This window comes from Aspergillus homomorphus (genome assembly GCF_003184865.1).
Source record: "Aspergillus homomorphus CBS 101889 unplaced genomic scaffold BO97scaffold_3, whole genome shotgun sequence".
Classification (NCBI taxonomy): domain Eukaryota; kingdom Fungi; phylum Ascomycota; class Eurotiomycetes; order Eurotiales; family Aspergillaceae; genus Aspergillus; species Aspergillus homomorphus.
Genome location: NW_020291889.1, coordinates 475,907 through 489,592, shown reverse-complemented (window position 1 = coordinate 489,592; position 13,686 = coordinate 475,907). Strand labels below are relative to the sequence as shown.

The window sequence follows — 13,686 nt, the reverse complement described above, 5'->3', positions numbered from 1 at the left end:
GGGTGAGCGGGAAGGCTCATGTGATAGTTTAGTTTTTTTTCTTTCTTTTGCTGATCGCTCTCGGATGAGTCTGGTTCCTGAACCCCAGCGCTAAAGCTGATGTTTCAGCTTTAAGGGGTAACCCGGGATGATTATTGGGTTTATGGTTCGGGAGGGGAGGGTGGACGTCAAGTGCAAATTGGAGTATGATGATGCTGATGATGATGATGATGACTCCGGATCGGTTTTGTTCGGGTTGCTGGTTTTGGATTGGGGAATGTGTTGAGGCGAATGGAGAGGCTCAGTGTTCTGCTCTGGTATGAATCTATTTTTATCTTGTGGGATATTCTGGGGAACTGGGGAAACTGGGGACTGTTGCGGGTTTGTTGGCAATTGGGCTGGGCTGGGCTGGGCTGGTTGGGTTCTGTTCGTTTGGTTTGGGAGGTTATGTTATAGATCGTGGGTGGTACCTAGTACAGTAAGAAGTTATGTTGTGGCCGGTTTGGGTCTGGGTCTGGGCTCGATTGAGATGTCCGATAAATAGGGTGTGGACGTGAGTTCCTTTGTCTATCTAGTTCATGTTCGGGGCTCTTCAGGGATGATAAGGTGGTTTGATATGTTGATGGTTGGTTCGGTCTTTTGCTTCTTCACATGGAGCGAAAGGAGTACCTCTGTACATACAGGTAGGTGTTTCAGCGATGAGTCCCGACTGGAGTTGCTGATTTCCCCGGTATTGAGTCTTGTACCTGGCTCACATGTACGTATGTACTTTTCTACTTCGGGTCTGTGTGTCTTGCTTATGATGGTACACAATACGAGTACACGGGGCTTGTATAGACAATTTGGAATTACAGGAGATACTTACAGGATAGTATAGCTGATCCAAAATAACACACGTATATACGCCAGAAACCACAAACAAAGTAACAGAAAGTAAGCGCAAACGGCCACGGACCAAGGCGAACAACATCGACTCCAACAATGAAGATAGAAAAAGTCACCATCAGATGCTAGGGTCACCTCTTGCAGTCGTGTGATGGTGAGGCCAACGACATCCGAAGTAGCGGTATAGAGCGAAAAGGCAAGTGTACCTCGAAATGGTTGCCCAATTTCCCGCCGCCATTGTTGCTGTTGTTGTAAGGCAGCTCCTCTTCTTTTCCTGTCAACCTGCGTCTACAAACCCTATCAAGAAAGAAACTCACGGGCGATTATCTGGCGGCAACGCCTCGTTGCTTCAATCATTCTCATGCTGTCATGAGGAAGGACAGGAGTTTTTTTTATTTTTTTATTTTTTTTTTTTATTTTGTTAGTTCTGTTTTGGTTTTCTGGCTCTCGTCCCACGGGACGGAATCACGAATTCGGCAGCCGCGAACAGAGGGAAGCCACGTCAATGAAACCTCCCCATGTGATGTGAACCGCCGCCGCACACAGCCAACACTAGTGACTATACTTACTGACTGGACTTTCCCCTGATTTACTCTTCGATGGCTAAAAATGGTTACTTTGACAGCAGTGGTAATACTATCACCGGCTGAATGAAAAAACCGGAGGTAGCCTCACCCTGGGGATCGATCAGCGAGTGACGTACTACCGACACCGACTTACCATAACGCTCTTGTGGGCATTTCGTTGTTTGAAAAATCTCCGGTAACTTGGAATCTAGCTAGCAAGAGGCTATTTCTCGTCTCACATGTTCCTAGGGTATATCGTCATGAGATAAACTGTAGATACGGACGGAAGAACAGAGGGCACAAGCATGCAAAGCCTCAATCTCGCCCTATCTCTTTCTCTGCGAACAAGGTGGGTACAGAATGTGCAGGTGCTGTTTTAAAGCCTTGTCTGTCTGTCACGGGCACTAGCAGCAGCAGCAGCAGCACCCAGATCACATGATAACCAGCGGTGGACAACTTCACTCTTGGTGTTGTGCTTTGACAAGTAAAAGCTCACTCCTATCTATACGCATCCAAACTCATATTCTTTCTTCGTGTAAGAAAATGCGAAGTACCCTAATCCAAGCCAGAAATTGAAAAAGACCTCGTTCATTTCTCAGTCCCCCCACACCCCCTCGGCTGCCAGCTGCACGATGCTTCTCCACCGGTAATGCACAGTTGCAGGATAGGAAGTCCCGGGAAAGGCAAGCCGCAACGCAGGAATGCAGCACATCTATCTTGCATATTCGGTGTGCATCGTTGCACCAAAGTTACCCTGCTTCTCTTTCCAAGGGTTCGTTGCGCGCCAGAATGGAGGTGAGCGGAGCTATCTCGACCGAGGGGAGGGGGTGGGCAGTCGGGCAAGGAAAGTCGTTGAGGGTTCTAGACGTCTACCGAGCTGCACGATGCTGATACTTCTGCAGGAGTCTGCATTGCAGCTGGGGTTTTGTGTTTTCGAGGCGCTCCGCTCTAGGCTTCGTTGCTACTATCTTGGGGCGCGATGACGTTGGGTTGCGGATTGATATACCTAGCTCGAGAGTGGAATTTGGGGGGATGTGTGTGGGTACGATTGGGGTTGTTGCTTGCTTGGCTGGTGAGGGAGGGTACGGCACTGCGCATAGTGAATCTCATCATTGCAGGTGTGCTATATTGGAGGGGATCGGGGATTTTGCTGTTGTTGCTTGGTGGGTATGAACTCTCTGAACGTCGGTGACTACCCTCGTGTTCGGACGATGGGAATGCTAGGAGTCAAGGGACGACATGGGGGGGTGCCTCGTTTTGATGGGTTATTTCTGACGTGAGTACGTTGGGTCTTTTGCACTTCATTCAGTAGTGTCATGATAAATGCTCGTTGCTACGGGCTCGTTAAGTCTGTCTCTGCACTATCATGTCATTAGAACTGCTATTGCGCGCTGTTGAAGTGTAGAGCAACATTGGAATAGTATTCGATTGACACGCTCAGGCTAAGGTCCAAGATGACTTGAGAAGGATTTCGCTGGATAATCAGTAACCCCCGAATGTTGGAGATGTCGTAGATCAGCAACTTCACGTCGCCATGAATGGGGCTGAGCTTGGGGCGGTTAGATCAACTAAGATGACCGACTTTCCGATCTTTCAACGGTTGCAATTGTGCCCCTCAGATCCTCAGATCAGACCATTCTCGAAGGTTATCACAGTGTGTCTGAATGGAGAAGTCACTCCTCGTCAAAGAGGTACTGTACATAATGCTTGTGCTGCCATTTAGAGCAATTGCTCTGGAGTAAGGTATTCCAGCTTTGTCGGCTGATCAGAAAAACATAAGCCCGTGGATGCCTTATTCCTGCTGCAACGGTGAATTTCCTCAGCACGAAGTGGTCCAGACTCTTTGCTTTTTCTCGTTTCTGATTGCGATTGCCGCCGATTGCATAGATTGGCCCCGAGTGTCTTCCCGGGAGTCATCTCGTGTCGAACCCAATCTGCGACTCATAGAACAGCATTCCCTGTGACAGGGCGAAGGGCTGACATGTTACAGTTATGCATTTATCTCTGCATGCGAGAGACAGAACAGCGATCAGCTGCGTCATTCGACATGGGTGGGGGAGAGTAATCGAAGTTGGGTCTAGAAGGCAGAATTGCTTCTGCTGGCGATGCATGGCGTTTGGGTGTTCTTACCCGGTGAGGGAAGGCGTCAGTCTCAGGCGCTGGTCAGCTGAGCAAACGTCGGCTGCTTTGGGCCTTCCGACTCCTTCCTATCGACTTCCTTCTCATTCTCTCCCGAGAAAGACACAGAGAGAGAGAGAGAGAGGGAGGGAGAGAAAAGACCTCTTCAGCGTCGTATTGGCATGCTTAATGTTTAACAATCTGACTCATTAGTCAATTGAATTAACTAACACACACAAGGCTCACAACACCCATCTCCTTTCCCACCCGCCCCCCCCCCTAACACCACGGAACATATCCTTGTCAACAGTCGAAGCGAGACAGCCGATGGATAATCTCCAGTGGCTGATCAAGCGAGCGTCACCTGGTGCAGTGGTTGGATCTTTACAACATTCCCACTATGGAAATCATTCCCATTCTCCCCCTGATTAACCAGACTCTCGGAGTTGGGTATATAGACTATCGCTAATTTTAAGGCAACCATCATGACAGCGATCGACGTCGTATCGCTTCACCCCCGATCCTCGCTCTGCGCACTCTATCGCACAGTGGTCGATCGCATCCAGATCGAGCCATCGATCATGGTGTGATACCCAATCGATTTGGACGTCTGTGCCTGACACTCGAAAAGAGTCATCTTGACTCGGCGCTTAAGCCGGCTGATCCATCTATGCTTTGGCCGAGCTTCAGTCATGGGGTCGTCTGACTATTTTGGTCATACATCTTCATTGACTATACATCACAGTGACCTGGCATGTCCAAGGGATAAACATCAATCTTACTATGTACAATGCTCGCATGAGGTATCAAAGCAGCCAAGGACAAAAAGTACAGAGACAGAAGTTCCAAATGGATCTGACAGCACGCTTATTCTCCGATGACCACTCCGTTCGACAGCTTCAGGCCGACGGGCAGACCTCGGATGTATTTCTTGTCGAACGAAGATCCATACTCCTGAGCCATAGTTTCCTCGACATCCATGTACATGTCGTATCTGGTTGAGAGGTTAGGGCCTGCGAATGATGCTCAGAGCGGAAAGATCCACTTACGAATTCATTTCTTCGATCGTGAGCTTCTTCTTCTCATCCTCGACCTTGTATTTTGGAATGTCGGTGTTGCTGGAGAAGCCTGGGCGGTCTTCGTCAGTCACAGATTAGGAAATGTGAGCTCTTTCAACAATTGCTTACCGATGCGCTCGTTGATATTGTATGCCGCCTTGGCTGAGGCAGCCTGAACTCTGGTGGCTCGAGGCAGTCGCACTTTCTGGTAGATCGAGAGCGCAGCCGCGACATCACCGGAGAAGTAGGACTTGCTGAAGATAATTCCGAGGGCTGCGGCGTCTTCGATGGCCATGCAGGCACCTTGGCTTTGATGGGGCATCATCTGCAAATACTGAATGAGTATTATTTCATGAATAATTCGTGTAGCAAAACGCCTTACCGGATGTCCTGCGTCTCCCAATAGGCAGACCATGTTGCTGGTGATGTACGGGTATGGCTGACTAGTCGCAGTAATCCATATGTCAGTCACAGATTCAGTGCTACGGAAGTTGTAGACACGGTTCAGGAGCAAGACTTACTGTACCCACAAGCGCCAAGGCCTAATCTCTATGCCGATGGCCAGATGCGAGCGGACCTGTTCATCCAGTTCCGGATAAGGTGCAAGCAGCTCTTCAACTGGACGATCCGCTCCACCCCAAGTGTGCGTCGTGAAGTCCCCCTTTTCGCGAGGGAAGAAGCAGTAGTAGGACAGCAGTTTCCCGCCGTTGCAGGGGGACAAGACGATCTTATCCCACTTGCCTTCCTGGCCGCCCCAGTACTCTAAGGCACTGTCCTTAGAGTAGTCGACCAGCCCCAGACGGACAGCATCCTCTGTCAAGACATTGGCATGCAAGCAGCTGGACGCCGCAGGGGTCTTCTCGGGATGCAGCCCGATGATGCCTCGCACGACCGAACCAATTCCATCCGCTCCAATGATGAGATCGTGCCTGGCAGTCTCGCCATTGGCAAAGGTAATAATACCCGACCCGAGATCGATATCCTTGCACTGGACGCAACAACCACATATTAGTAATCGTGGCTCCTCATCTTCATCTTTGGAAGAGCAACAGGAGCATTGGGGATTTCGACATACCTGATGATTCACCTTCAAGGTAACCGGCGTCCCTGGGCCTTCCTCCTGCAGTGCGCAATCCCTCAACATGGCATGCATATACTGGCGATGGAACATGTTGTAGACATACCCCCAGCGCTCTTCATAGTCGTCCAAATCATAGACACTGACCGGCTCTCCCGTCTTCCAGTCCCGGTTGATCAACTTCTTCAGCACCACGGGGTCGCCCTTAGGGATATCCACCCCCCACTCATGCAACCACCGGGTGCCGTTCGCCGCGCACGAGATGGACGCACCTACCTCGCCCGCAAAATCATGTCGCTCATAGATGACCACCTCATGGCCAGCCCGCCGCAGCGAGATAGCAGCAGCAAGCCCTCCGATCCCGCCGCCCACAATCCCGACACTCAGTCTTCGCCATCCCGATCCAGTTGAGCCCATCTTTGTATCGCGCTCTGAGAGTGAGAATGAAAGAAGCAATAAGAAGGAAGCGAGTCAGAGAAGAATGGAAATATACTTCGTTGAACAAGAGGATCCCAATAGCATACAACTGAGGAGGAGGTGGGAGGCTTACTCTCCCTCTTTAAACTTCTTGCCATCCACCACTCTTACCCACCCCTCCTTACATTCTAAGCATGCATCGCTACATCATAGGTTTCCCGTCAAAGAAAGATACGAAAAAGTATCGTGACCTCAACTCGCGAATCATCCGCTTCCCAAACTTATCGGGCCCGCTGGTGGAGGCGGGAGGCGGCCCGCGCACTGGAGGTGCATTATCCGCCTCCAGTAAGTGTTGTAGCCGACTGATTGACTGACCGATCCACATGGGATGGGGGCGTATCTCGATCGCGCGCCGCGTCGATCGATAAGCTGATCTTGACCTGCTTATCTGTTGTGGGAATTTTTTATTATGTTATGTCTAAGTGGTATAAATCTTGGGTTCTGGTTTACAAACCTGGTCCGGGCTGATAAGGGCTGATGGTGTGGGTTTGTATGAGTATGAGCGAGCGGGAGTCAGGCGGATGTTGCACCTTCCTTCGATGCCTCAGGAATTGTCTTCGCTTTATTGATGAGAGGATTTGCGTATTCGGATTCAGATTAGTGAAAAGACTGGACAATTGTTTATCCTTGTGCTGGTGTTCCTCTAGGATTGAGTGTGGTGGTACTATAGGCCTAAGGCACATCAACATAAACTTCTATTGTCTTCTACTCAAAAGCAGAGAGCACTCGTCACCAGAAAACCTCTAAATCGCGTAAGCAGCCCATCGCATAGTCGGATCCTCATAAGGCAATGCCTAACTATAGCCAAAAGACTCTATCTATCTTCGAGTCAGCAAGCCCCAACCCTTCGATATAGCAAAACTCCTCAGATCCCCTTTCAACCATGGGAACCGGCTCTCCATGTCTACATGACATGTTAGAAACATGATGTCCGCGAACACAGTACCAAATACTACTCCACCTCCACGATACTACACAAGATCTTTTGATAGAAGATCACATAGACCGCAGGCCATAACTATAGCCCGAGCGTGTTTATTGGACTCCAGTATTGGCATTCACCCACCAGTGCACGACAAACTGTATTGTCGTCTTGTCGTGCGTGCGTTCAGAAAGACCCGGTGTCTTACGATTGTACGTATTATTCGTCGTGCATTATGGAGACCGTAATGTGTTGCTTCACTACGGTTTCTTTTTTTCTTTCTCGTTTTAGTCTTGTCTTGTCTTCTTTACTGGGTAGGGTGTTTTAACATGGATTCTCGTCGCCTGGTGAATTTGGTTATGGAATGAGAGCAACTGTTAATCAATCATCTTCATCTCTTTTGTATGAAAACCAGGAGATTGTGATGTGGTTTTATTCCCAGTGAAGTGCAGGATATTCATTTGGGATCAATTCCTGAGAGAATCCAAGGCTTTTCTGGGAAGATTTGGTGGTTTCTTGATAGTGAGCGTGAGCGTGTTCACAGACTGTGGATGAACTCAGTATGGCTGACCAGGGTATGTGCTTTTTCCAAATTGCTGGGTATGTTGAGGAGTAGACTTGCGTGAGAGGTTACCTTTGAGTTGCGGACTAATATCATGTTTCTGAGATGTTCTCGTATGAGTCTGCTTATCAGGGCTGTGCTTTTGTTGAATCCGGAATCTGATGTGGAAGGAATGAAGATTTTATACATGCTGCGAGCTTTCCTTGTCCGTCTTTATTGAACGGCTTTTGAAGAAGCCATGATGCTCTAAGCCTCTGGCTATGCATACAGCTGACAGAGATAAACACAGGAAACGGCATGTACCGGGAGTCGATCCCGCGGTTACCAGCTCTTCCAGAGATCCTCAGGGGCATTGAGCTGGAAGAGCCAATCGACCGTCTGCCTTCGATTCGCCAGATCCTCAGCAGCAGCAGCAGCAGCAGCAGCAGCAGTGGTGGCCCAGCTCGTTCTGCCACAGCCACAGACGCGGTGGTCCGCAGACAATCCGGCACAGTATCGCATCCGGTAAGTGTAGATGCTCTTCCTTTGCTGAGCTTCATATCAACTGAGGCGGCGACCTTTGTCGACCAGGGCGAGTGACTTACATCTTCATATCAGACTCCCAGTGAGGCCCGCGCGCACCCTTCCTCCGCATCCCACCATCGTCCCGGACAGCCCAGGTTCCATCGACTTCTTCCGCCGCCATACGGCTCGTTCTACCCCTCTAGAGCTGCAACAATTCCTACTCATCCCCTGCTACTGCAGGCGCCCCGCCACTCCTCCGTTTCCGCAACAACAGCTGGCCCAAAGCTGACGGCCGTACCGGCGACTCCTGTCATCTTCGTGACCAACCCCAATGGCGATCATCGAGCCTTGCGCGCGGACGAATACATCGCTACTTTCCCCGATCCACCTCCGGTATACTCATCCTCTCAACCTGGCAGATTTCGTAGTGCAGCAGCAGCAGCAGCAGCAGCAGAAGAACAGCATGGACAAGTCTACGACATCCTCGCAGAACTCCGAACCAGGAACACCGCGACAGAATGCCAGTCTTCTCCACCACACCCCATACTCACCGCGAGTACCTACAATGCATTCCCCGCCGAAAAAGACCCAAGAGGCAGGATGCGCTCAGGAGACTCGCTGGCAGCACTTCCACGCAGGGAAACGGTGACCCAATTCGTAGACCAACCCGCACGAGCGGCGAGATGCGAGCTGTGCAATGGGCGGAATGAATCCGGTATGAGCAGGTGCACGGCGTGCCCGTGGCAGTGCTGTCACGGTTGTACCGTCAAGGAAGGCTATCTGCGAGAGCACGTCTGGCTGGGTGAGGTGCATATCGGGCCGATCACGCGAGATGAATTGCTGGGCAGTGGCGCTGGGAAGGTGACGCCAAAGAAGAAGAACTGGAGAACATCGAAGAAGAAGGTAAAACCGGAGAGCAGTCAACGCCATGGTAACGGGTCTGCCATGCAGAGTCAGATGCTTGGAATTGGCACCGGCACCGCTGTAGCCCGGCAGACCGCATGCGCGAACTATCATCCGACTGCAATTGGAACCAAAGCCTCAACTACTCCGTCAATCGGCTTCATCGAAAGTCCCAGCGCACCCGCCAATTTCAGAACCGCCGAACCGACAGCTTCGACCTACAATGAGCGCGAGCTGGAGGCCGCCAGCGGTATACTCGCTCTCCATCTGAAGACACATGCCCTGGCCAGCGAAGGGAAAGGTATGGCGCGCACTGCAGCTATAGAACATAAGCCGGAGGTATAACTAACGAGAAATATCATAGACTTACGCTTCACTGACAACGCCCGCCACCACGAGGCTTCCTGCGCGATTGCTGACGCAGTTGTTGCTGAGTACAAGCTAAGCCATGATGTGAAAGAGGGCGACTAGGCTCTCAGATTGATGGGGGAGGGGGGGTCTAGCTAGATGCATATAGACCTCAGCAGTTTAGCTCAGAGTTGGATGCAGCTTGGACAATTGATGGTTTCTTGCCGTCCCATACTTTCGTTATTAACCCCAGGCCCTCAATTGGCTACTCTTTCTCACATTTGGCGTTTCCATCGTTCTTTCATGCCCAGTCTCCCTGGGTTGACTGTAAATAGAGGTCTGCGTCGGGGGTTGGAGGAGCTATCGGTTCGAAGACCCGACAGTCAATTTGATCATCCTTGGCTATGCTAACTCTGGTCCGAACCGAGGCTGAATATTGAAAGATGCAGACAAGACTGTGTTTTGATCGTTGTCGGTGCCCCTGGGTGGGTGGTCAAGTGGTTGGAGGAAGGCATAGTGGCTGGCTCAAGGCTAACCAAGATGTATCACTGCTCGCTGTCTAATGCTTTCTCAATCACGGGACCTGGACATTTGGCTCATAACACGGTTATGACTGCATACTTCAAGACCCTTCTCCCGTTATTCTTTCTGTCCTCTTTCCTATTATTGCAAATCTTTTACCTGCATCTTCCAGTTTTACCAAATGATCTATCGAAGTATCATCAGCGACGATGACATAAAAATGCGAATTTATTGTACAAAAAAATTTGAGGAAAGTAGAGAGGATGAAACGTCGTAGGTATAATACAGGAGCAGGCTGGAAAAAGCCAGCCGAAGTCATTTTGTGGCAGGGCTAAGAAACACGTAATTTGTCTACGTCAAAAGCTTTCCCCCCGTGATTCCTTTGATCGTACAGGGTATATCACGTCGAGGTAGACTTGGGTCGACGGACTTTCTTAGACAAGGCAACGGCATCCTTGAGCAGCTTTTGCGTCCGACTTGGGTGCCAGACACGGCTACCAAGGACCAGCACCCAGGTGAGCAAGAAAAGACTTCCCGCCTGGTGAGCGGAGGCCAAGGGGGTGGGGACCAGGTAGAGCAGGGTCGAGATACCCAGTCCGACTTGGCAGACGGCGAAAGCCACGACACCGTGGACACCTCTGCGCGCCGCATAGGGCAGGTAGCGCTTCATGTTGCGGGTCTTAGTGTAGGCGAACAGGGCCATGATGCTGGTGAAGGTGGTCATTGCCAGGATGCGGTGGTCGAGCTGGACCAAGGAGGGGTTCTCCAGCATGTTGCGCCACCAGAGATCGGAGCGGTCTTCGCGACGGGAATAGCGTTCGTCAAAGAGCTCGTTCTTGGGAGGGGTAAGTCCGTTGCCCATGTAGGGGAATTCGTTATAAATGAGGCCCGCGTCCAGACCGGCGACAAGGCCACCGGTCATGGCCGTGACGAAGACCAGCACAGCCAACCCGGCGACGGAGCGGCGGAAGACCCTCAGATAGGCGGAACGAAGTTTTTTGAGGTGTTTGAGGCTGAGTTGCGGATCATTGAGGAGGAAGTGCGTGCGCAGGATAGCAAGGCCGTTCCAAAGCATAGCAGTGTAGCAGACGAAGGCAGCGCCGAGATGCGCGGTGAGACGATACTGGCTGACGCGGGGGTGGCTGCCTGGAGCGAAAAGGTCGTCCTTGAGTCCGGATTTAACCATCCACCAACCGAGGAATCCTTGGAAGCCAATCAAACCCGCAATGCCAGCAAGGCGCAGAGTCATCGGCTTGCTGACCTGCTTTCTTGCGACAAAGTAGACAGCCGGGAGCACGAACGACAAACCGACAAAGCGGCCCCAGAGACGATGAATCCATTCCATGTAGTAGATCGACTTGAATTCGGAGAGGGTCATGTTCGGGTTCAGAAGTTGGAATTCGGGGGAGGCACGGTACTTGGAGAATTCAGACTCCCAGTCTTCGGCGTTCATGGGGGGAAGGGATCCGGTAACGGGGCGCCATTCTGTGATACTCAAACTATACACAAGACCAATTAGTATGAAACTTGATATAAAGTCCAGCAATTCATACCCTGATTCCGTTAACCTAGTAAGACCTCCGAATACGACGATTCCAAAAACGCTGGCCGCACTGGCCAACAACCAGTAGGCTACTTTCTTATCGGTGACCGGGGGAAAGAACGATTTCTTCGCCTCTTCACTAGAATTGAGTCGGGCGGCATATCCAGGACGAGAAGCAAGGGTGCTCTGGGCTCTGAAGCGCAGAGAAATTGTGTTGACAGCATTGCGAACGCTGGGCGGCGTCAAGAATTGCTTGCGGGAAAAAGCGGATGTGGATACATAATTTTGGGTTCGGACAGCGCATTGACGGCAACTGAAGAGGTTATTCGATAGACGAGGGGCAAAGCTCCGCAGCAAAGGAGCGGAGGGCCCCAAGAATGCCATGGTGACGGATATTGCAGAGCAATTGAGACTCGCTTTGAATGGATGTTGATGGATGTTGCGGCCGATCAAAAGATGTTCGGAAGGCGGAGGGGAGCGGCCGGAGAAATCAGCCAATCAGAGCGGTAGGATTTGTCGCGAGTCGATCAGGCCATACCAGGTACGGTCACGGTGCATATTGAAGAAACGTTCACGACTTATAATGGTTGTTGATTCTCAGGGAAGAGCGGATACGGCCATTCCATCTCCCTGCTGACTGCAGCATACGGATTGGAGCACAGCTTGGAGGTGTGGTAGGAGATCCAACTATAGACTCGAGCCTCAGGCACTAACTCCATGCCGAATCGTGTATAGTTCATGTTCTAACGAGGGTTCCACATCTACTGCCAATCGATACAATCATCTCCTTATCTGTCCCTGGCTTCAAACTATAGATTCTTGCTCCAATCAATACAATACATACAAAACAATCACATGTCTACCCACCAAATTAGCCCAGCTTCCTTCCAAGTCGCCACCTCTACTATTCTATCTCAGAAAGCCATATCATCGCCCTTGAGAGTGACAAACCGACCACCAACAAACTCTCTCGTCGCACCATCAATCTAGGCAAATGGCACGTTAGCGACAGCGCTTCAACAAACATCCCAAAGATGGAAGCAACAACCTACCAGCCTGATAATCCCTTCCGCGCACTCATCAACCTCACTAAACGCCGAATCCAATCCAATACTCCTAGCAGCTGCATTCCCCATAACTGTCTTGACGAACCTGAAAAGCAAACCCAAAATCAACAACCACCAACCAAACGCATCCTCTGCCTGCCTCCCCATGCACAAAAAAGCCAAATGCAACTCACCCCGGATGTATCATAAAGCTCACAAACCCCTGATTCTCCACATGAATCTTCCTCGTAATCCAATTCGCCGCCGCTTTACTGGCACCATAACCCCCACCGGGGAAGTACTCCATCGTCAGGCCAGCGATACTGCCCATGAAACTGCTGATGGTCACGAATTTCGGCGACTGTGTGCTTCGCCCCAACGGCTTGAACACCGCCTGGAAGAGACGGACTAAGCCGACGGTATTCACGTCCAGGTGGCGCTGGACTTTGGAGATGGGTACGTCTTCCAGTCGGTAGTCGTCGTCGTAATAGCCTGCGTTGGCGACCACGACGTCCAGGTGGTGAATGTTCTCAGTTTCCTGGAGGTATCGCATGGCCTCGTGGGCGTCGGTGTCGGATTCGGCGTCGAGCTTGACGAGGATGAGTCGTGAGCCTGGGCCGGTGGGGAGAGCGCGGAGAGTCTGGGCTGGTTCGGCGGATGGGTCGCGGATGGCGGCGATGACGGTCGAATTGCTGCGGGATAGGAGGGCTTTGGTGAGGCCGTAGCCGATTCCTGGGTGTTGTTTGATGGGCGTTAGTGGTTCAGTGTACGTGAGGTCGCTAAGCACAGCTCTTGACGTGGGGGAAGGGGGTGCGTAGTGAGATACGAACCTCGACCCGCTCCGGTTATCAGGTAGGTTGTTGAGGTCATTGAGATGATGAGATTGAGCCTAGTAAGCTCTCTGGTGGGTTTAAATACCAGTTTCAAAAAGGATTGGGGGTAGAAGTGTGTGTGAAGAATTGGGGCCTGGCTTATATACTTCGCATCCTGAGCCGACTAGTTGCTTATGGCTAGGCTGTTTTGGACTAGCGGCGGAGTCATGTTCGTTGCAAGCTGACACTACGCCTATGCGTTCGGTTAAATGACATAATTCTTGTTCAGATGCGACTCTCCAACTGATTAGGCCTTGAGACTTGCCTGGAATCTCTTTTGAGGTTGTTGTGACAACCGGCAGG

General features: G+C 51.1%; 5 protein-coding genes across 5 annotated transcripts; 1 reads left to right on the top strand and 4 right to left on the bottom strand.

Annotated features, from left to right (window-relative positions):
• Positions 1-429: 429 nt before the first annotated feature.
• BO97DRAFT_410765 (uncharacterized protein) lies at positions 430-1,604 on the bottom strand (the record flags this gene model as incomplete). The annotated part of the gene is made up of 5 exons (XM_025696148.1): positions 430-449; positions 661-725; positions 845-1,152; positions 1,434-1,467; positions 1,585-1,604. The coding sequence occupies 5 exons, from the start codon at positions 1,602-1,604 to the stop codon at positions 430-432; spliced, it is 447 nt and encodes a 148-aa protein (XP_025555523.1).
• A 2,442-nt stretch (positions 1,605-4,046) lies between these two features.
• Positions 4,047-6,101, bottom strand: BO97DRAFT_455895 (FAD/NAD(P)-binding domain-containing protein; the record flags this gene model as incomplete). The annotated part of the gene is made up of 6 exons (XM_025699152.1): positions 4,047-4,542; positions 4,598-4,676; positions 4,736-4,940; positions 4,989-5,049; positions 5,128-5,588; positions 5,682-6,101. The coding sequence occupies 6 exons, from the start codon at positions 6,099-6,101 to the stop codon at positions 4,416-4,418; spliced, it is 1,353 nt and encodes a 450-aa protein (XP_025555522.1). The 3' UTR covers positions 4,047-4,415.
• Positions 6,102-7,645: 1,544 nt separating this feature from the next.
• BO97DRAFT_455889 (uncharacterized protein) lies at positions 7,646-9,732 on the top strand (the record flags this gene model as incomplete). Its single annotated transcript, XM_025699151.1, has 4 exons — positions 7,646-7,658; positions 7,923-8,149; positions 8,243-9,353; positions 9,417-9,732. 4 exons carry the CDS (start codon positions 7,646-7,648, stop codon positions 9,521-9,523), a joined length of 1,458 nt encoding a protein of 485 aa, XP_025555521.1. The 3' UTR covers positions 9,524-9,732.
• A 348-nt stretch (positions 9,733-10,080) lies between these two features.
• cox15 (cytochrome c oxidase assembly protein cox15) lies at positions 10,081-11,876 on the bottom strand. Its single transcript, XM_025692399.1, has 2 exons — positions 11,476-11,876; positions 10,081-11,421 (listed from the first exon to the last, which is right to left on the bottom strand). Exons 1-2 carry the CDS (start codon positions 11,847-11,849, stop codon positions 10,323-10,325), a joined length of 1,473 nt encoding a protein of 490 aa, XP_025555520.1. The 5' UTR covers positions 11,850-11,876; the 3' UTR covers positions 10,081-10,322.
• A 411-nt stretch (positions 11,877-12,287) lies between these two features.
• Positions 12,288-13,381, bottom strand: BO97DRAFT_440146 (SDR family oxidoreductase; the record flags this gene model as incomplete). Its single annotated transcript, XM_025698049.1, has 4 exons — positions 12,288-12,451; positions 12,518-12,617; positions 12,706-13,243; positions 13,342-13,381. 4 exons carry the CDS (start codon positions 13,379-13,381, stop codon positions 12,380-12,382), a joined length of 750 nt encoding a protein of 249 aa, XP_025555519.1. The 3' UTR covers positions 12,288-12,379.
• Positions 13,382-13,686: the final 305 nt, after the last annotated feature.

Bases quoted from the DNA above. Each gene is read 5' to 3' on its own strand.
- cox15 (XM_025692399.1), bottom strand. From the start codon at position 11,849: ATGGCATTCTTGGGGCCCTCCGCTCCTTTGCTGCGGAGCTTTGCCCCT. The intron at 11,422-11,475 runs GTATGAATTGCT...TCTTGTGTATAG, and splicing joins ACTAGGTTAACGGAATCAGG to TTTGAGTATCACAGAATGGC.